Below are 17,114 nucleotides of genomic sequence, written 5' to 3'. Positions count from 1 at the left end.
CCCTCCCTCCAGACCCCTTCTCCTTTTGCCACAAAAAGCTCACAGACTGCTCCTAAGCTTTGCAAATGGGTGCGAGCTCTCTTTCATTGCAGGCCTAGGAGTTCTGAACCATTGTGCGGCCATACACCTTGCAGATAAAATGTAATGCAGAGCAGTGCATTTTGTGAGGAAGGATGAGGAGAGGCAATATGAACTAAATGGTACAAATTTAAAGGGGGTGCAGGAACAGAGAGACCTGGGGGTTCACTTACACAATCATTGAAGGTGGCAGGGACACGTTGATAATGTTGTTAAAAATGTATATAGGATCCTTGGCTTTATAAATAAAGGCAGAGAGAACAAAAAGAGGAAGTTATACTAAACTTTGTAGGCCTCAGATTGGGTAGTGTGGCCAATTCTGGGCATCGCACTGTAGGATGGATATCAAGACCTTGGAGAGGGTGCAGAGGAGATTTACGAGAATGGTACCATGGATAAAGGATTTCAATTATGTGGAGAGACTGGAGAAGCTGTGGTAGAAGGTTGAGGGGAGATTTAATAAGTGTTCAAAATTATGAGGAGTTTTGAGAGAGTCGATCGGGAGAAACTGTTCCCCTGGTAGCAGGGTCGAGGAGCAAAGGACACAGATTTAAAATAATTGACAAAATATTCAAGGGAAAAATGAGAGAAAAAATGTTTTAATGCAGAGAGTTATGATCTGGAATGCAATAACTTTTAGAAGTGAGTTGGATATATACTTGCAGAGGAAAAATTTGCCGAGCTATGAGGAAAGAGCAGGAAAGAGCAGGGACTAATTCAATAACTCATTCAAAAAGGCTCGACAGCCATGATGGCCTCCTTCTGTGCTGTAAGATTCTATCAACCCATAAGCTTAATGTGCATGGAGACTTGGGTCTTTTTTCAAAGGGAGTGATGTGCCCTTACCCCTGCTCAGCATGGACTGCATCCTGGTCGAGTAGCACCCAACCAAGACCCACCCTCTCTTCCCCCCCCTTTCCCCTCCCCCCCCAGGTCGGGATGTGAAGTGTGTCAATTGCAATAGATGCCCCTTGAATGTCAATCAATACGCTGATTGCCTTTCTTGGATCGTACATGTTGTAATACCGCACGAGGGTGAGACCACCACACTCTCACTGGATAGCCCATTCGTCAAGTCGCCTGAAATGCCCGCCAACACCACCCTGTAAAATTACATTGTGGGTTAAAACAATGAACTGCACCACGTAGTTTAGTTACAAACTCAGCTCTCCAAGATCAAGGTATGATCTAAAGGTTTCAGTGCAGTGTTCTCATAATGCAGTGTGAGGATTGTCTTTCTTATTTTGTGCCATCACAGATTACATAAACTAAACAAAGCAGAATTAAGTTTGTCTTTGTATTTTTAAAGTTGAAGACTACAACAGAACCAAACCTGAAAAACACCTGTACAAACCCATGTACATAGTACATGGACCGACTATATACAAACACATTATATACATATTGCTGCAGCAATACCTATGGCTCGGAATTCAAACAGTAACTCTTCCTCAAAAAGCAATCTGAAGCAGAGTTTGAACTCAGGCCTTGCTCAAATGGAGGACACAGAAATACGTGAAACAGCAGCAGTACCAGTGAAGGAGATCAGTCTGCTTCTCTCTCTCTGACCTTGGAATTTATCCCATTGGACTAAATGGTTCCACATAGGACATCAAGGATAATTATTTTAATCGTTCTTTTCTTCTTTGAGTTTAAAAAAAATATACTTGTTAAAATCTTTCCCTTTTGCATTTATTGATGCTCTCACACCGTGCATTACCTGCAGCTGAGGGGCAGACAACCCGATTAAGGCTGAAATATACTTGTTACAAGTTGAACCAACACTGCAAACTAAGACTTTGCCTTTCTTTCACAAGTAGGCTGAAAGACTAATATAATCTGGGACAAGCCGCCCTCCTAACCCGATGTAACACACTGCTGCTGTAGAGTCAGTCAGCGGCCCTTTGCTCTCTCCAGGCTGCACAGGCTCAGCACTACACCTTCACATGAATGGAGGCTGTGTCTTACAATGACAGCAGCCCAAAGCAACAAGCGGCTCCAGCACAGCTTTAAGATGATGGATCTTGCAAGACTTGGAAAGCCCCAAATATGACAGGCTATGGTGAAACAGCTTCTGAATGCAGTTACTATTCAGTCGCTGTAGTTGGAACAAGTCACGGGTTGAGATTTGCATGACGGTTTCTTTCAGTAATGATTCCTTCCTTCCACACCACCAACTACTTCAAATTGCTGGAACGAGAAGCAGTGATTTCTGTTTAAGCACCATCACTCACCAGTTTGTTCTACTTAACAATCAACATCTTCCCTCATCTAGTTTCTCTGTTTTGAACCAAACTCCATGCTCAGTGCAGTTGTATTTAACCAGACACTGCTCTTCGGTAACACAGACCTGGTCACATGGCACCAGCTCACGACGGGGCACTAGAGAGCGGACCAGCGAGAGAGAAGCAGATCGTCTGATGGCCACAGTGAGCAAAGAACAGGCCGCTTTCCAACAGATGTTACAAAGGCTAATAGCTGATCATTCCATACCCACGGAGGAGCATGTCTAACTCCGTATACAGCAACACTGACACCGACTCCCACATTACATACTCAGTTATCCATTAGCCCTGATGTAGCAAAGCATTTGAATACACTCCAGACAGGGTTGGAAGAATTCGCAACCAGTTGAAACCGTAATTATATAGGCCACAAAGTTCATCAGGTGGTCTCCATTCATTTTATATTCTTAAAAAATGATGGCTGTATGGCCAAACACCCTGCTGTAAAGAGAGTGTAATGAGACCACAGTACCAAGTTTACAAAACGCTCCAAATAAACACCAGGAATAAAACCTGACCACATGCGATTAAGGTATGGTACAACCCATCAGTACCATTTCAAATTCTGAATTGACGTTCAGTTCTACAATTTCAACAAGCAGGCAGCATATTCCACAGGTCTCCTCTCCAGGGCACCAGTCTTCATTCTGCGGAGAAACCTGAGCGAGGAGCTTCTGGCCTGGTGCAGGAATCAGCATCGCAAGTGCAGAATTTTTAAGGGGGCGGATCGCGTGACAATCTCTTGCTGGGCTATTTTACCGATTTCAGATGTAGTCCGTGCAACAATGAAAGGCTCACTGTCCACTGCTCTGCAGGCTGTTCACAACATGAAGCTTCTGTAGCGACACTTAAACCAATTCACAACACGCACTCTGACAGTGCTTTAACCCATGGAAATCCAAATAGATTGCCCACAAAATTGTTCTAAAAAATAGCTTTGGATCAGAACAGTCCAGCGTACAGAGGCCAAGGTGGCCATTATATGGTTTTATTTAAAGAGAGGTGTAAATGCAGTAGCAGCCATGTTGATAGACTATGAGGATTGTGTGAGGGGCCTGTTTCTCAGCACAGTGGGTCAGTAGGCACTAGTTCAGGTTTGAAAGAGTCCTGTTGTGGAAACAAGTGACATGCTCCAGCAGGTACCTGGTGCCGAAAACCACTGGTGTCAAAATTGCATTGTTTTTAAAATTCAATCGTTCTGTTATAGAGAAACGAGACCGAATCCCTTCTCAGTTAAATCACAGCTCCTTTCCCATAGTCTGCTCCGAACACAGACACTCTCCAGTGGCATGTGGGACAAAGGATATTGGCAAAATAGCATGCGCATCCCGAATCATACCGACCTGACTGTGTGCTTCACCCAAACCCATGACTTAACAAAAGGGAGATGCATTTTAGCCATTAGTGGGGGAAGGAAGGGGGGGGTGGATTTCCTTATGTGGAGCTTTTAGTAAATTGGGGCATTTGTCTGACATGAGGTTTTTTTTAAATAAAACACCCACCTTTTAGCTGGCTGGATTTCCAGGAGTTTCTCTCACCACTGTTGAATGGCTTTGTCGGCCTTTAGTGACCGAATGATGACAAGGTGGCGGACAGGTTTGCAAGGGGCTTCTGAGCGCATGGATACAGTTTCTGAACTCAAGCTATTTTACAGAGACTACCGAATGTAAAAACCAATAAAGAGCAAAGTGTAATGTTTCCAAACCACTGGACTGAATCGATCATTCACCCAATACTTCAACTACTTGGATTCCTTGAAGGTGGTCATCCGCATGGATCACAAGTCACATTGGACAGGACACACCAGCAGAGATTTGTGGGATTCTCGGAGCGGCGATTCAGTGGCACCACCTGTAGAGGTACGTCAGTGTCAGCTGGGTGCTGGTGGGCAATGAGGCAAAGGTTTCCTCTTCATTCCTTGCTCTCTGTCACTACAGATAATAGCACGGTGATGTCATCTGGCTTGCCACCTAGAAAAGAAGTTGTATGTTAAATGTTGAATTACTGATGGCCTTACGTGATCAGGTGGTTAATGCCAGAAGATTATGGGCTGTCACACTAGAGTTACTCATTTCAGTAAGGTTCACTGGAACACCCGCAGACACGAAAGCTGTGGCTTATCTTGCTACTGGTACGAAACGAAATATTCCAGAGCCACAAACATCTGTGTCAACGCTTCACCCACCTGTCACCTGCACACCCAGCACATTGTGTGCGTTGTGTAAAAGGTCATTCCTCAGTGAGTGAGCATGGGGAAAATCCTCACTTTAATAATATGCCCAGGGAATGTCCTGCTCCGGGAAACCCCCATCTCAACCAACACAAGCTGGTATGTGGAGCCTAGGTTATAGCCCTGGGACTCTTTGAACATGAGAATGAGCCAAAATTTGCACATGTGCTAGTGTTTCAGAAATTGGAGCACAGCAGGCAGCCATTTCAGCCCAGTGCTGTGTCACTGCCTGTTGCATACCAGGGCCATATAGGCTGATCCTGTCTCCATGCTCCTTCCCATTATTTAAATGAGAACGTTCAGTAGATAGGGGCAGGAGGACTGGTCAGGCCAGAATAACCTACCGTTGTTTAAGAAGGGAGAAAGGGATAGGCTGAGTAATTACAGGCCTGTCAGCCTAACCTCAGTGGTGGGAAAATTATTGGAAAAAAAAAATCTACATTTGGAAAGGCAAGGATTCATTAGGGATTTGTTAAGGGAAGATCATGTTTGACTAACCGGATTGAATTTTTTGAGGAGGTAACCAGGAGGGTCGATGAGGGCAGTGCGTACGATGTAGTATATATGGACTTTGGCAAAGCTTTTGATAAGGTCCCACATGGCAGACTGGTCACAAAAGTAAAAGCCCATGGGATCCAGGGCAAAGTGGCTAGTTGGATCCAAAATTGGCTTAGAGGTAGGAAGCAAAGGGTAATGATTGATGGGTGTTTTTGTGATTATAGGGAGTATGATTAAGAAGTTTGCAGATGACACTAAAATTGGCTGTGTGGTTGATAATGAAGAGGAAAGTCATGGACTGCAGGAAGATATCAATCTACTGGTCAGGTGGGCAGAGCAGTGGCAAATGGAATTTAATTTGGAGAAGTGTGAGGTACTTGGGGAGGGCTAATAAGGAAAGGGTATACACATTAAACGGTAGGCCACTTAAAGGCGGCATACGGAATGCTTGCCTTTATTGGCCGAGGCATAGAATACAAGAGCAGGGAGGTTATGCTTAAATTGTAAAGTACTCTGGTTAGGCCACAGCTGGAGTACTGCATGCAGTTCTGATCACCGTATTATAGGAAGGATGTGATTGCACTAGAGAGGGTGCAGAGGAGATTTACTAGAATGCTGCCTGGAATGGAGAAGCTTAGCTATAAGGACAGATTGGATTGGCTGGGTTTGTTCTCATTGGAACAGGAGGCTGAGAGAAGACCTCACTAAGGTGTATAAAATATTGAGGGGCCTGGATATAGTGGATAGCAAGGGCCTGTTTCCATTGGTGGAGGGGTCAATTACGAGGAGGCATAGTTTTAAGGTGATTGGTGGAATGTTCAGGGGGGATTTGAGGGGGTGGGGGGCCTTCTTCACGCAGAAGGTTGTTTGTGGGGGTCTGGAACTCATTGCCTGGAAGGGTGGCAGATGCAGAAACCTTCAACCACATTTAAAAGATGCTTGGATGGGCACTTGAAGTGCAGTAACCTGCAGAGTTACGGACCTAGAGCTGGTAATTGGGATTAGACTGGATAACCTCTTGTTGGCTGGCGCAGATATGCAAGGAATCGAATACGGCCAGGGTGATCTCCTGGACTAGTTTCGATAGCCTGGCTGGGTCGGAGAGGAATTTTCCCAGATTTTTTTACCCCCAATTGGCCTGGGTTTTTATGTTTTTTTGCCTCTCCCAGGAGATCACATAGCTCGGGTGGGATGGAGTGTAAAATGTTGCAATACATGGGGTGTCGCAGTTGTGTGAGGCGGACTGGTTGGGCTGGATGCTCTTTACCTGTCCGCCATTGTTCATAGGTTTATAGTTCATAGGTTCATTGTTCATAGGTTTATATGTAACCTTCAGGGCTGCTGACCGAGAACCATGCGGCTCTTTGTCGGCAGACACGATGGGCCAAATAGCCTCCTTCTGCGCTGTAAATTTCTATGTTCTAAGGTGAGCTGGCCGAGTCCGGGTTCGGTCACATGCCAGTCAGGAGGTACGTTTCACTTTTCACGTTTACGATATTTGCTTTTCTTTTCAGGTGTTAGACTGTTGCGGATTATGCGTCAATCTGTGGTTGGGAAGTCAAGCAGGCAATGTGCCCCACCACCGATTGCATGGATAAGATTGGGCTGGGTGGGGGAAAGAGAATAACATTGAGTGCTGATCCCACAGCCATCACTGCTTCAGCACAAACGCCCAGCATCACATGGAGAAGTGTGGAAGGCTATAAGCAGGTCACAATGTGTCGGCACTTTTGTTTAGTCAAATTTCATGATATTTCACAGTTGCCATACAACACGCCAATAAGAAGTTTTATTAGAGAGTAGGTGCAGTAATGCAGGGGACTCCTCCTGTGTAACCGTGTGCACAGGCCCAGAGAGCTGTGCACTTCAACATGTACAGCGAAATTAGAGAAGGAAGAATTATATCTTCATGCAAACCTGGACCAAAAAGCAACAGTTTACCTTGGACATTCAGCCCATTTTCACAGGCATGTACTGCGAAGGGAGACATGTAGTTTGGGTCATAGGCCAACTGTTGGGCCTGTTCAGCTATATTTTTCACTGTTTCCTCGATGTTCTTATAGCTCGAGTCCTGTAACAAAACATTTCTACAAAGTTCAATACAACTTCAGCTGCAGCATATGCTAAAAATCAAGTGTCTGCCTGTGCTTTTTGTTAGCATTTATAATGGGATGAGAAAGTTGTGTAAAATGTGTATTTTCACATCTAAAAATAGCAAGGGATTAAAAAGTAAATATAAGTCAAATAAAAGTTAATAATTTATAGTTCTTAATAAAATACTGGGAAAGAGAAATGGATTTCAATCGCCAATAAACCAACCATGTAACAAAAGTGGAATTTGCTCCCTTCACTGTGACTCAGCAGCGCGAATATTCTATCCTACATGTAGAAACACTCATGTTTAGAAAACAGCATGGGCAAAGCCATAGAATGGATTAAAAATCCTGTGTATAACATGAGTTCTGCCCACAAATCTTTCTTACTGTGCCACGATTCGGAGTCACATTTTGTACAACAATTAACTGCTTAGCTACGTTACATTGATTTCCATTGTAACTGCAATCTTGATTGAAGCAGTTGCCCGTTGTGATGCAGTGCGGCCTCCAGTCACTGGGTGGCAGTGCAGCAAGCGTTTTTCAGCTCTCTTCCCTAACTCAGTCACTTTATTATTCCTCCCCATTTAACGGCTATTTAAATCAAACCAAACTGGTAAAAATCATTGAGACAAGAGCATGTTATCAAAACCATGTCAATAAAGGCCAACCATTTGCCCATTTAATGTTACTAATTTTCTCTTCACTATAGTTGGACACAAGTCCACAGCATCAAGGATACACAGTTGGAGGGGGAACACCATGACAGCGGGTCATTTCCGATCAGATCCGGAGAGACACCATCAGAATAGGTATTAAATACTTGATGTATTCGGATTAATCTGGCAGGGTGGTTGCGTTCAATGAGGACATTTGTGGGCATTTTCAAGTGATACACAAACATTATTCTGGTCATTAGATTATTGCAGAGAGAGTCTGCTTGCCATTATTCAGTTGGAGCCCAAAATGGGGCTGGAGCTTGGAGATTGAGCAGTGATGTTGTACGTTTCCTAGCCCTGCACAAAGAGCAACCTCATCGCTAACCCACTCATTGATGCAACCCGATCCACACACACACATCCGTCATGGGCTCCGAAATAAAAATCTAAACCTTCCTTAGTCATGCATGCACCTGTTATCTTATCGGCCTCAATTACAGAAAGTCTACAACTCATTTGTCCACCTTTCTAACCCAGTACACTGTATGGAGGGAAGTGCTCTTTCACTGAGGGGAAGCATTGTCTTCTGATCTGATAGTATTAAGATTCCAAGTGACTCCACTAAACGTCTGATAATGGCAAGCTCCTCGACCATCAGCTTAATGCACATCGATTTCCAAGGAGTAGAATTTTTATTCAGTTGCGCTATTTGAAAATCCAGTATTGCATTTGAAAGCATTCAATGGAGAACACTCCAACTTCAGTAATGGTAGCCCCCGACACCAAGGTGCAAGGTGAATCTCAGCCTCCCCGAGTATCACCCACTTCGTTATAAAGACAACCCAAAGTACCTCACTAATTTGGGTGGTTTTAAATATTGTTTGTTTGATTTTAAAATCAAAACACTAATTTAATTTCCAAATACAACTAAAAAAGTGATCAGCCAGGTCTGATAACAGGCTCATTTCAGCTCGGATCCCAGCACCTCGGTATATTCTGAATGCCTCCCAACCACAACGACTCCACCAAGTCCACCTGCGAGGGAGCAGCCCCGAGAATCAGCCATCATCTTTATTGAATGGTGGCGCAGGCTTGAGGGGCCAATGGCCTAGTCCTGCTCCTAATTCTTATGATCTTATACCACCGCACCAGTGAAAGATGAGTGATCACAGTATGGTTGAATTTGTAATACAGATTGAGGGCGAGGAAGTAGTGTCTCAAACGAGCATACTATGCTTAAACAAAGGGGACTACAGTGGGATGAGGGCAGAGTTAGCTAAAGTAAACTGGGAACACAGACTAAACGGTGGCACAATTGAGGAACAGTGGAGGACTTTTAAGGAGCTCTTTCATAGTGCTCAACAAAAATATATTCCAGTGAAAAAGGGCGGTGAGAGAAGGGATAACCAGCTGTGGATGACCAAGGAAATTAAGGAGAGTATCAAATTAAAAACCGATGCGTATAAGGTGGCCAAGTTTAGTGGGAAACTAGAAGATTGGGAAAATTTTAAACGACAGCAAAGAATGACTAAGAAAGCAATAAAGAAAGGAAAGATAGATTACGAAAGTAAACTTGCGCAAAACATAAAAACGGATAGTAAAAGCTTTTACCGATATATAAAACGGAAGAGAGTGACTAAAGTAAATGTTGGTCCTTTAGAAGATGAGAAGGGGGATTTAGTAATGGGAAATGTGGAAATGGCTGAGACTTTAAACAATTATTTTGCTTCGGTCTTCACAGTGGAAGACACAAAAACCATGCCAAAAATTGCTGTTCACAGGAATGTGGGAAGGGAGGACCTTGAGACAATCACTATCACTAGGGAGGTAGTGCTGGACAGGCTAATGGGACTCAAGGTAGACAAGTCCCCTGGTCCTGATGAAATGCATCCCAGGGTATTAAAAGAGATGGCGGAAGTTATAGCAGATGCATTCGTTAAAATCTACCAAAATTCTCTGGACTCTGGGGAGGGACCAGTGGATTGGAAAGCAGCTAATGTAATGCCTCTGTTTAAAAAAGCAGGCAGACAAAAGGCAGGTAACTATAGGCTGGTTAGTTTAACATCTGTAGTGGGGAAAATGCTTGAAACTATCATTAAGGAAGAAATAGCGGGACATCTAGATAGGTATAGTGCAATCAAGCAGACGCAACATGGATTCATGAAGGGGAAATCATGTTTAACTAATTTACTGGAATTCTTTGAGGATATAACGAGCATGGTGAATAGAGGTGTACCGATGGATGTGGTGCATTTAGATTTTCAAAAGGCATTCGATAAGGTGCCACACAAAAGGTTACTACAGAAGATAAAGGTACGCGGGGTCAGTGGAAATGTATTAGCATGGCTAACAGAAAGCAGAGAGTCGGGATAAATGGGTCCTTTTCGGGTTGGAAATCGGTGGTTAGTGGTGTGCCACAGGGATTGGTGCTGGGACCACAACTGTTTACAATATACATAGATGACCTGGAAGAGGGGACAGAGTGTAGTGTAACAAAATTTGCAGATGACACAAAGATTAGTGGGAAAGCGGGTTGTGTAGAGGACACAGAGAGGCTGCAAAGAGATTTAGATAGGTTAAGCGAATGGGCTAAGGTTTGGCAGATGGAATACAATGTCGGAAAATGTGAGGTCATCCACCTTGGGAAAAAAAAACAGAAAAAGGGAATATTATTTGAATGGGGAGAAATTACAACAGGTGCAGAGGGACCTGGGGGTCCTTGTGCATGAAACCCAAAAAGTTAGTTCGCAGGTGCAGCAGGTAATCAGGAAGGCGAATGGAATGTTGGCCTTCATTGCGAGAGGGATGGAGTACAAAAGCAGTGAGGTCCTTCTGCAACTGTATCGGGTATTGGTGAGGCCGCACCTGGAGTACTGCATGCAGTTTTGGTCACCTTACTTAAGGAAGGATATACTGGCTTTGGAGAGGGTACAGAGACGATTCACTAGGCTGATTCCGGAGATGAGGGGGTTACCTTATGATGATAGATTGAGTAGACTGGGAGTTCAGAAGGATGAGGGGTGATCTTATAGAAACATTTAAAATAATGAAAGGGATAGACAAGATAGAGGCAGAGAGGTTGTTTCCACTGGTCGGGGAGACTAGAACTAGGGGGCACAGCCTCAAAATACGGGGGAGACAATTTAAAACCGAGTTGAGAAGGAATTTCTTCTCCCAGAGAGTTGTGAATCTGTGGAATTCTCTGTCCAAGGAAGCAGTTGAGGCTAGCTCATTGAATGTATTCAAGTCACATATAGATAGATTTTTAACCAATAAGGGAATTAAGGGTTATGGGGAGCGGGCGGGTAAGTGGAGCTGAGTCCACGGCCAGATCAGCCATGATCTTGTTGAATGGCGGAGCAGGCTCGAGGGGCTAGATGGCCTACTCCTGTTCCTAATTCTTATGTTATGTTCTTATGTCATTAAATCACTCCTCCCTTCGATGTCATCACAGACCTCCCCCTTTGTTCTTTCCTCCCCTCGCCTCTGCACTTGCTTAAAACCTGTTACATCTTGAACTTTTCCAGTTCTGACGAAAGGTCATGGATCTGAAACATTAACTCGGTTTCTCACTCCACAGATGCTGCCTGACCTGCTGAGTAGTTCCAGCATTTACTCTTTCTATTTCACATTTCCAGCATCCGCAGCATTTTGCTTTTGTGTTTAATGAAAAGTTAAAAGTTATGAAGGGTCAAAAAAAAATTGGGACTTTCCTCATGGAACCAAAAAAGGTTAAGGGAGAACCTTACAGGGATTTTCAAAATGCCGAAAAAGGTTTTGAGGTGGTTTGCTTCCTCTGGGCGGCGAATCAACAACAAAGACAGGGGCAAAGTCAGTGGATTAGCACCAGGACAATGTAGATGGTGTTTTCACACTGAGGCTAATCAGATGAGGGAATGCAGACACCATCATTGAAAAGGGAATTTGGATAAGTGTCTGAAAAGGAAGAATTGGAAAAGGGGATTAGAATTAAGAGATGACTGGATTAGCCGAATGGCCTTTTCCTGGTACTTAACTCTTCGTTTGTACAAAAGCGACAACTGGGCAACATAATGGCAGAGAACAGTGCATACTTTCACCTTCCCAATGCCCAGTGCCTCACACACCACCCGGTCAAGGAAATTGGAGAATATTTTTATGCTACTACGAAGGAGCAAAGACAAGTGTTAAATTACACAAGTAAATCTGAGCACGTAACTTCTGTGAAGGGTCACAAATGAGTTATCAGGATCATGAGCAGACCTGTCTCTCCCCTTACTACTCACTGGAACACATGCTACTAATAGCCAAAGTCAAGATACGGTTTCAATGCTAATTTTGGTCTTTTGGGTGCCATGTTTGTAAAGTTGATGAATATCTCAGGCTCCCAGATCATATATTGATGGTATTACACATGAGTTGTGCTAAATAAACAAACTAGGTTACAAAATACTTCAGCTTCCTTTTAAAATTAATAAGCCATTCAGCTCCTCGAGTCTGTTCCGCCATTCAATTAGATCACAGCTGATCTGTATCTTAACTCCATCGACCCGTCTTGGTTCCACAGCCTTTGATACCCTTACGCAACAAAAATCTATTGATCTCAGTCTCGAAAGCTCCATAAGAACATAAGAATTAGGAGCAGAACTAGGCCATTCGGCCCCTCGAGCTTGCTCCGCCATTCAATAAGATCACGGCTGATCTCCACTTTCCAGCACTGTTTCCCTAAACCTTGATTCCCTTAATATCCAAAAATCTATTGACCTCTGCCTTGAATATACTCAAAGACTGAGCCTCCACAGCCCTCTGGGGCAGAGAATTCCAGAGATTCACCACCTTCCGAGAGGAAATTTCTCCTCATCTCAGTCCTGAATGGCCGACCCCTTATTCTGAGACTGTGACCCCTGGTTCTAAACTCCCCAGCCAGGGGGAAACATCCTTCGTGCATCTACCCCATCAAGCCCTGTAAGAATTTTGTATGTTCAAATGAGATCACCTCTCATTCTTCTAAACTCTAGAAACATAGAAGATAGGTGCAGGAGTAGGCCATTCGGCCCTTCGAGCCTGCACCACCATTCAATAAGATCATGGCTGATCATTCCCTCAGTACCCCTTTCCTGCTTTCTCTCCATATCCCTTTAGCCGTAACTCCCTCTTGAATATATCCAATGAACTGGCATCAACAACTCTCTGCAGCAGGGAATTCCACAGGTTAACAACTCTCTTGAGTGAAGAAGTTTCTCCTCATCTCAGTCCTAAATGGCCTACCCCTTATCCTAAGACTGTGTCCGCTGGTTCTGGACTTCTCCATCATCGGGAACATTCTTCCTGCATCTAACCTATCCTGTCGGGTCAGAATCTTATAAGTTTCTAGGAGATCTCCTCTCATCCTTCTAAACTCCGGTGTATAAAGGCCCAGTTGATCCAGTCTGTCCTCATATGTCAGTCCCGCCATCCCAGGAATCAGTCTGGTGAACCTTCGCTGCACTCCCTCAATAGCAAGAACGTCCTTCCTCAGATTAGGAGACCAAAACTGAACACAATATTCCAGGTGAGGCCTCACCAAGGCCCTGTACAACTGCAGTAAGACCTCTCTGCTCCTATACTCAAATCCCCTAGCTATGAAGGCCAACATACCATGTGCCTTCTTCACCGCCTGCTGTACCTGCATGCCAACTTTCAATGACTGATGAACCATGACACCCAGGTCTCATTGCACCTCCCCCTTTCCTAATCTGCCGCCATTCAGATAATATTCTGCTTTTGTGTTTTTGCCCCAAAGTGGATAACCTCACATTTATCCACATTATACTGCATCTGCCATGCATTTTCCCACACAACTAACCTGTCCAAGTCACCCTGCAGCCTTTTAGCATCCTCCTCACAGCTCACGCTGCCATCCAGTTTAGTGTCATCTGCAAACTTGGAGATATTACGCTCAATTCCTTCATCTAAATCATGAATATATATTGCAAAGAGCTGGGGTCCCAGCACTGAGCCCTGCGGCACTCCACTAGTCACTTCCTGCCATTCTGAAAAGGACCCGTTTATCCCGACACTCTGCTTCCTGTCTGCCAACCAGTTCGCTATCCACATCAGTACATTATCCCCAAATACCATGTGCTTCCATTTTGCACACCAATCTCTTGTGTGAGACCTTGTCAAAAGCCTTTTGAAAGTCCAAATGCACCACATCCACTGGTTCTGCCTTGTCCAGTCTACTAGTTACATCCTCAAAAAATTCAGAAAGATTTGTCAAGCACGATTTCTCTTTCATAAATCCATGCTGACTTGGACCGATCCTGTCACTGCTTTCCAAATGCGCTGCTATTTCATCTTTAATAATTGATACCAACATTTTCTCCACTGCTGTCAGGCTAACCGGTCTATAATTACCCGTTTTCTCTCTCCCTCCTTTTTTAAACAGTGGCGTTACATTAGTTACCCTCTAGTCCATAGGAACTGATCCAGAGTCGATGGACTGTTGGAAAATGATCACCAATGCATCCACTATTTCTATGACCACTTCCTTAACTACTCTGGGATGCAGACTATCAGGCTCCGGGGATTTATCGGCCTTTAATCCCATCAATTTCCCTAATACAATTTCCTGCTTTATAAGGATATCCTTCAGTTCCTCCTTCTCACTCGAATCTCGGTACCCTAGTATTTCCGGAAGGTTATTTGTGTTTTCCTTCGTGAAAACAGAACCAAAGTATTTGTTTAACTGGTCCCTCATTTCTTTGTTCTCCATTATAAATTCGCCTGAATCTGACTGCAAGAGACTGTTTGTTTTCACTAATCTTTTTCTCTTCACATATCTATAGAAGCTTTTGCAGTCAGTTTTTATGTTCCCAGCAATCTTCCTCTCATACTCTATTTTCCCCCTCCTAATTAAACCCTTTGACCTCCTATGCTGCATTACAAAATTCTCCCAGTCCTCAGGTTTGCTGCTTTTTCTGGCCAATTTATATGCCTCTTCCTTGGATTTAACACGATCCTTAATTTCCCTTGTTAGCCACGGTTGAGCCACCTTCCCAGTTTTATTTTTACTCCAGACAGGGATGTACAATTGAAGTTTATCCATGTGATCTTTAAATGTTTGCCATTGCCTATCCATCGTCAACCCTTTAAGTATCACTCGCCAGTCTATTCTAGCCAATTCACGTCCCATACCATCGAAGTTATCTTTCCTTAAGTTCAAGACCCTAGTCTCTGAATTAACTATGTCACTCTCCATTTTAATAAAGAATTCTACCATATTATGTTCACTCTTCCCCAAGGGGCCTCGCACAACAAGATTGTTAATTAGTCCTTTCTCATTACACATCACCCAGTCTAGGATGGCCAGCCCTCTAGTTGGTTCTTCGACATATTGGTCTAGAAAACCATCCCTAATACACTCCAGGAAATCCTCCTCCATCGCATTGCTACCAGTTTGGTTAGCCCAGTCAATATGTAGATTAAAGTCGCCCATGATAACTGCTGTACCTTTATTGCACGCATCCCTAATTTCTTGTTTGATGCTGTCCCCATCCTCATTACTACTGTTTGGTGGTCTGTACACAACTCCCACTAGCGTTTTCTGCCCTTTGGTATTCCGCAGCTCCACCCATACAGATTCCACATCATCCAAGCTAATGTCCTTCCTTACTATTACATTAATTTCCTCTTTAACCAGCAACGCTGTGAGTAGGTGAGGCCCAAGCACTGATCCTTGGGGTACCCCACTGGTTACAGTCTGCCAACCCGAAAATGACCCGTTTATTCCTACTCTCTGTTTTCTGTCCGTTAACCAATCCTCAATCCATGCTAGTATATTACCCCCAATCCCATTAACCCTCAATTTGTTGAATAACTGTGTGGCACCTTACAGGACCTTCTGAAAATCCAAATACACCACATCCACTGGTTCCCCCTTATCTATTCTGCTAGTTACAATCTCCAAAAAACTTTTAAGTCAAACATGATTTCCCTTTCATAAATCCGTGTTGACTCTGCCCAATCCTATTATTATTTTCTAAGTGCCCTGTTACCACGTCCTTAAAACTAGATTCTCGCATTTTCCCTACGACTGATGTCAGGCTAATTGGTCTGTAGTACCCCATTTTCTCTCTCCCTCCTTTCTTAAATAGCAGGGTTATATTTGCTACCTTCCCATCCACGGGAACCGTTCTAGAATCTATGGAATTTTGGAAGATGATAACCACTCTCTATAGCCACCTATTTCAAAACCCTAGGATGTCGGCCTTTAGGTCCAGGGGATTTATCGGCTCAGTCCCATTTATTTTACTACAGGTAGAGCATCTGAAATCCGGAAACCTCGGGACAGAGGCTATTCCAGATTTCAGGTATTCCCGGATTTCGGAACGACTTTCCGACATCTCGAGTCCAGAGGGGGGAGGTCGGGCGGCCGGACTCGGCCGGGGGGGGGGGGGGGGGGGGGCCGGGGCCAAGGGAGTCCGGAATTTGGAACATTTTCTGGTTTCCGGTCTACTCTGCCACAGCCCGGATTCTGGAACCTTCTGAATTTCGGACACTCAACCTGTAATACTGATTTCTTTCAGTTCCTCATTCTTGCTAGACCCTTGGTCCTCCACTATTTCCGGCAAGCTTTTTTTACGTCCTCTTCCATGAAGAAAGACACAAAGTATTTGTTTAATTTCTCTGCCATTTCCTTATTCCCCCATTATCATTTCTCCTGTCTCAGCCTTAAGGGACCCACATTTACTTTCGCTAATCTTTTTCTTTTTACATACCTATAGAAGCTTATATTGCCTGTTTTTATGCCTCTCGCTAGTTTACTCTCATTCTGTTTTCCTTTTTTTTTTAAATTAATTTCTTGTTCCTCCTTTGCATAATACCAAATCCTCCCAATCCTCAGACTTAATGCTCTTTTTGGCAACATTATAAGCCTCTTCCTTTGATCTAATACTATTTCTTACTTCTCTTTAGCCAAAGCTGGATCACTTTTCCTGTGGGGTTTTTGTGCCTTAAAGGAATGTATGTTTGTTGTAAATTATGTATTCATTCTTTAAATGCTCATTCATAGGCGGTCCCTCGAACAAGGATGACTTGCTGCCACGAGTTCACAGGTGTCTCGATGAAGGACCCGATGTTCCAGTCCTGTACTCCAATTGAGAGGGTGGAAGATGCCTGTGCGTGGATTTTTTTAACGTGGGGTGACCGTTGCACATCAGCCACCACACGGGCTTGACAGAGCTAGGTCTTGGTCCAATGGCAAGGGTTAACCAGGATGACTGGAGACCTGTTCTGCTGCACGGACCTAGCA

General features: G+C 44.0%; 1 protein-coding gene across 2 annotated transcripts in view; it reads right to left on the bottom strand.

Annotated features, from left to right (window-relative positions):
- Positions 1 to 1,361: 1,361 nt before the first annotated feature.
- Positions 1,362 to 17,114, bottom strand: part of LOC139226555 (protein phosphatase PTC7 homolog) — a 102,197-nt gene continuing 86,444 nt past the window's right edge. For both annotated transcript variants that reach the window (XM_070857393.1, XM_070857394.1), the window contains 2 exons: positions 7,033 to 7,162; positions 1,362 to 4,333 (listed from right to left, as the gene is read on the bottom strand). In XM_070857393.1, the coding sequence (XP_070713494.1) occupies positions 4,275 to 4,333; positions 7,033 to 7,162 (189 nt within the window). In that variant the 3' untranslated portion in view covers positions 1,362 to 4,274. The remainder of the gene's footprint in view (positions 4,334 to 7,032; positions 7,163 to 17,114) is intronic.

This window comes from Pristiophorus japonicus, chromosome 16 (genome assembly GCF_044704955.1).
Source record: "Pristiophorus japonicus isolate sPriJap1 chromosome 16, sPriJap1.hap1, whole genome shotgun sequence".
Lineage (NCBI taxonomy): Eukaryota > Metazoa > Chordata > Chondrichthyes > Pristiophoridae > Pristiophorus > Pristiophorus japonicus.
This window is presented reverse-complemented; position numbering and strand designations above follow the sequence as displayed.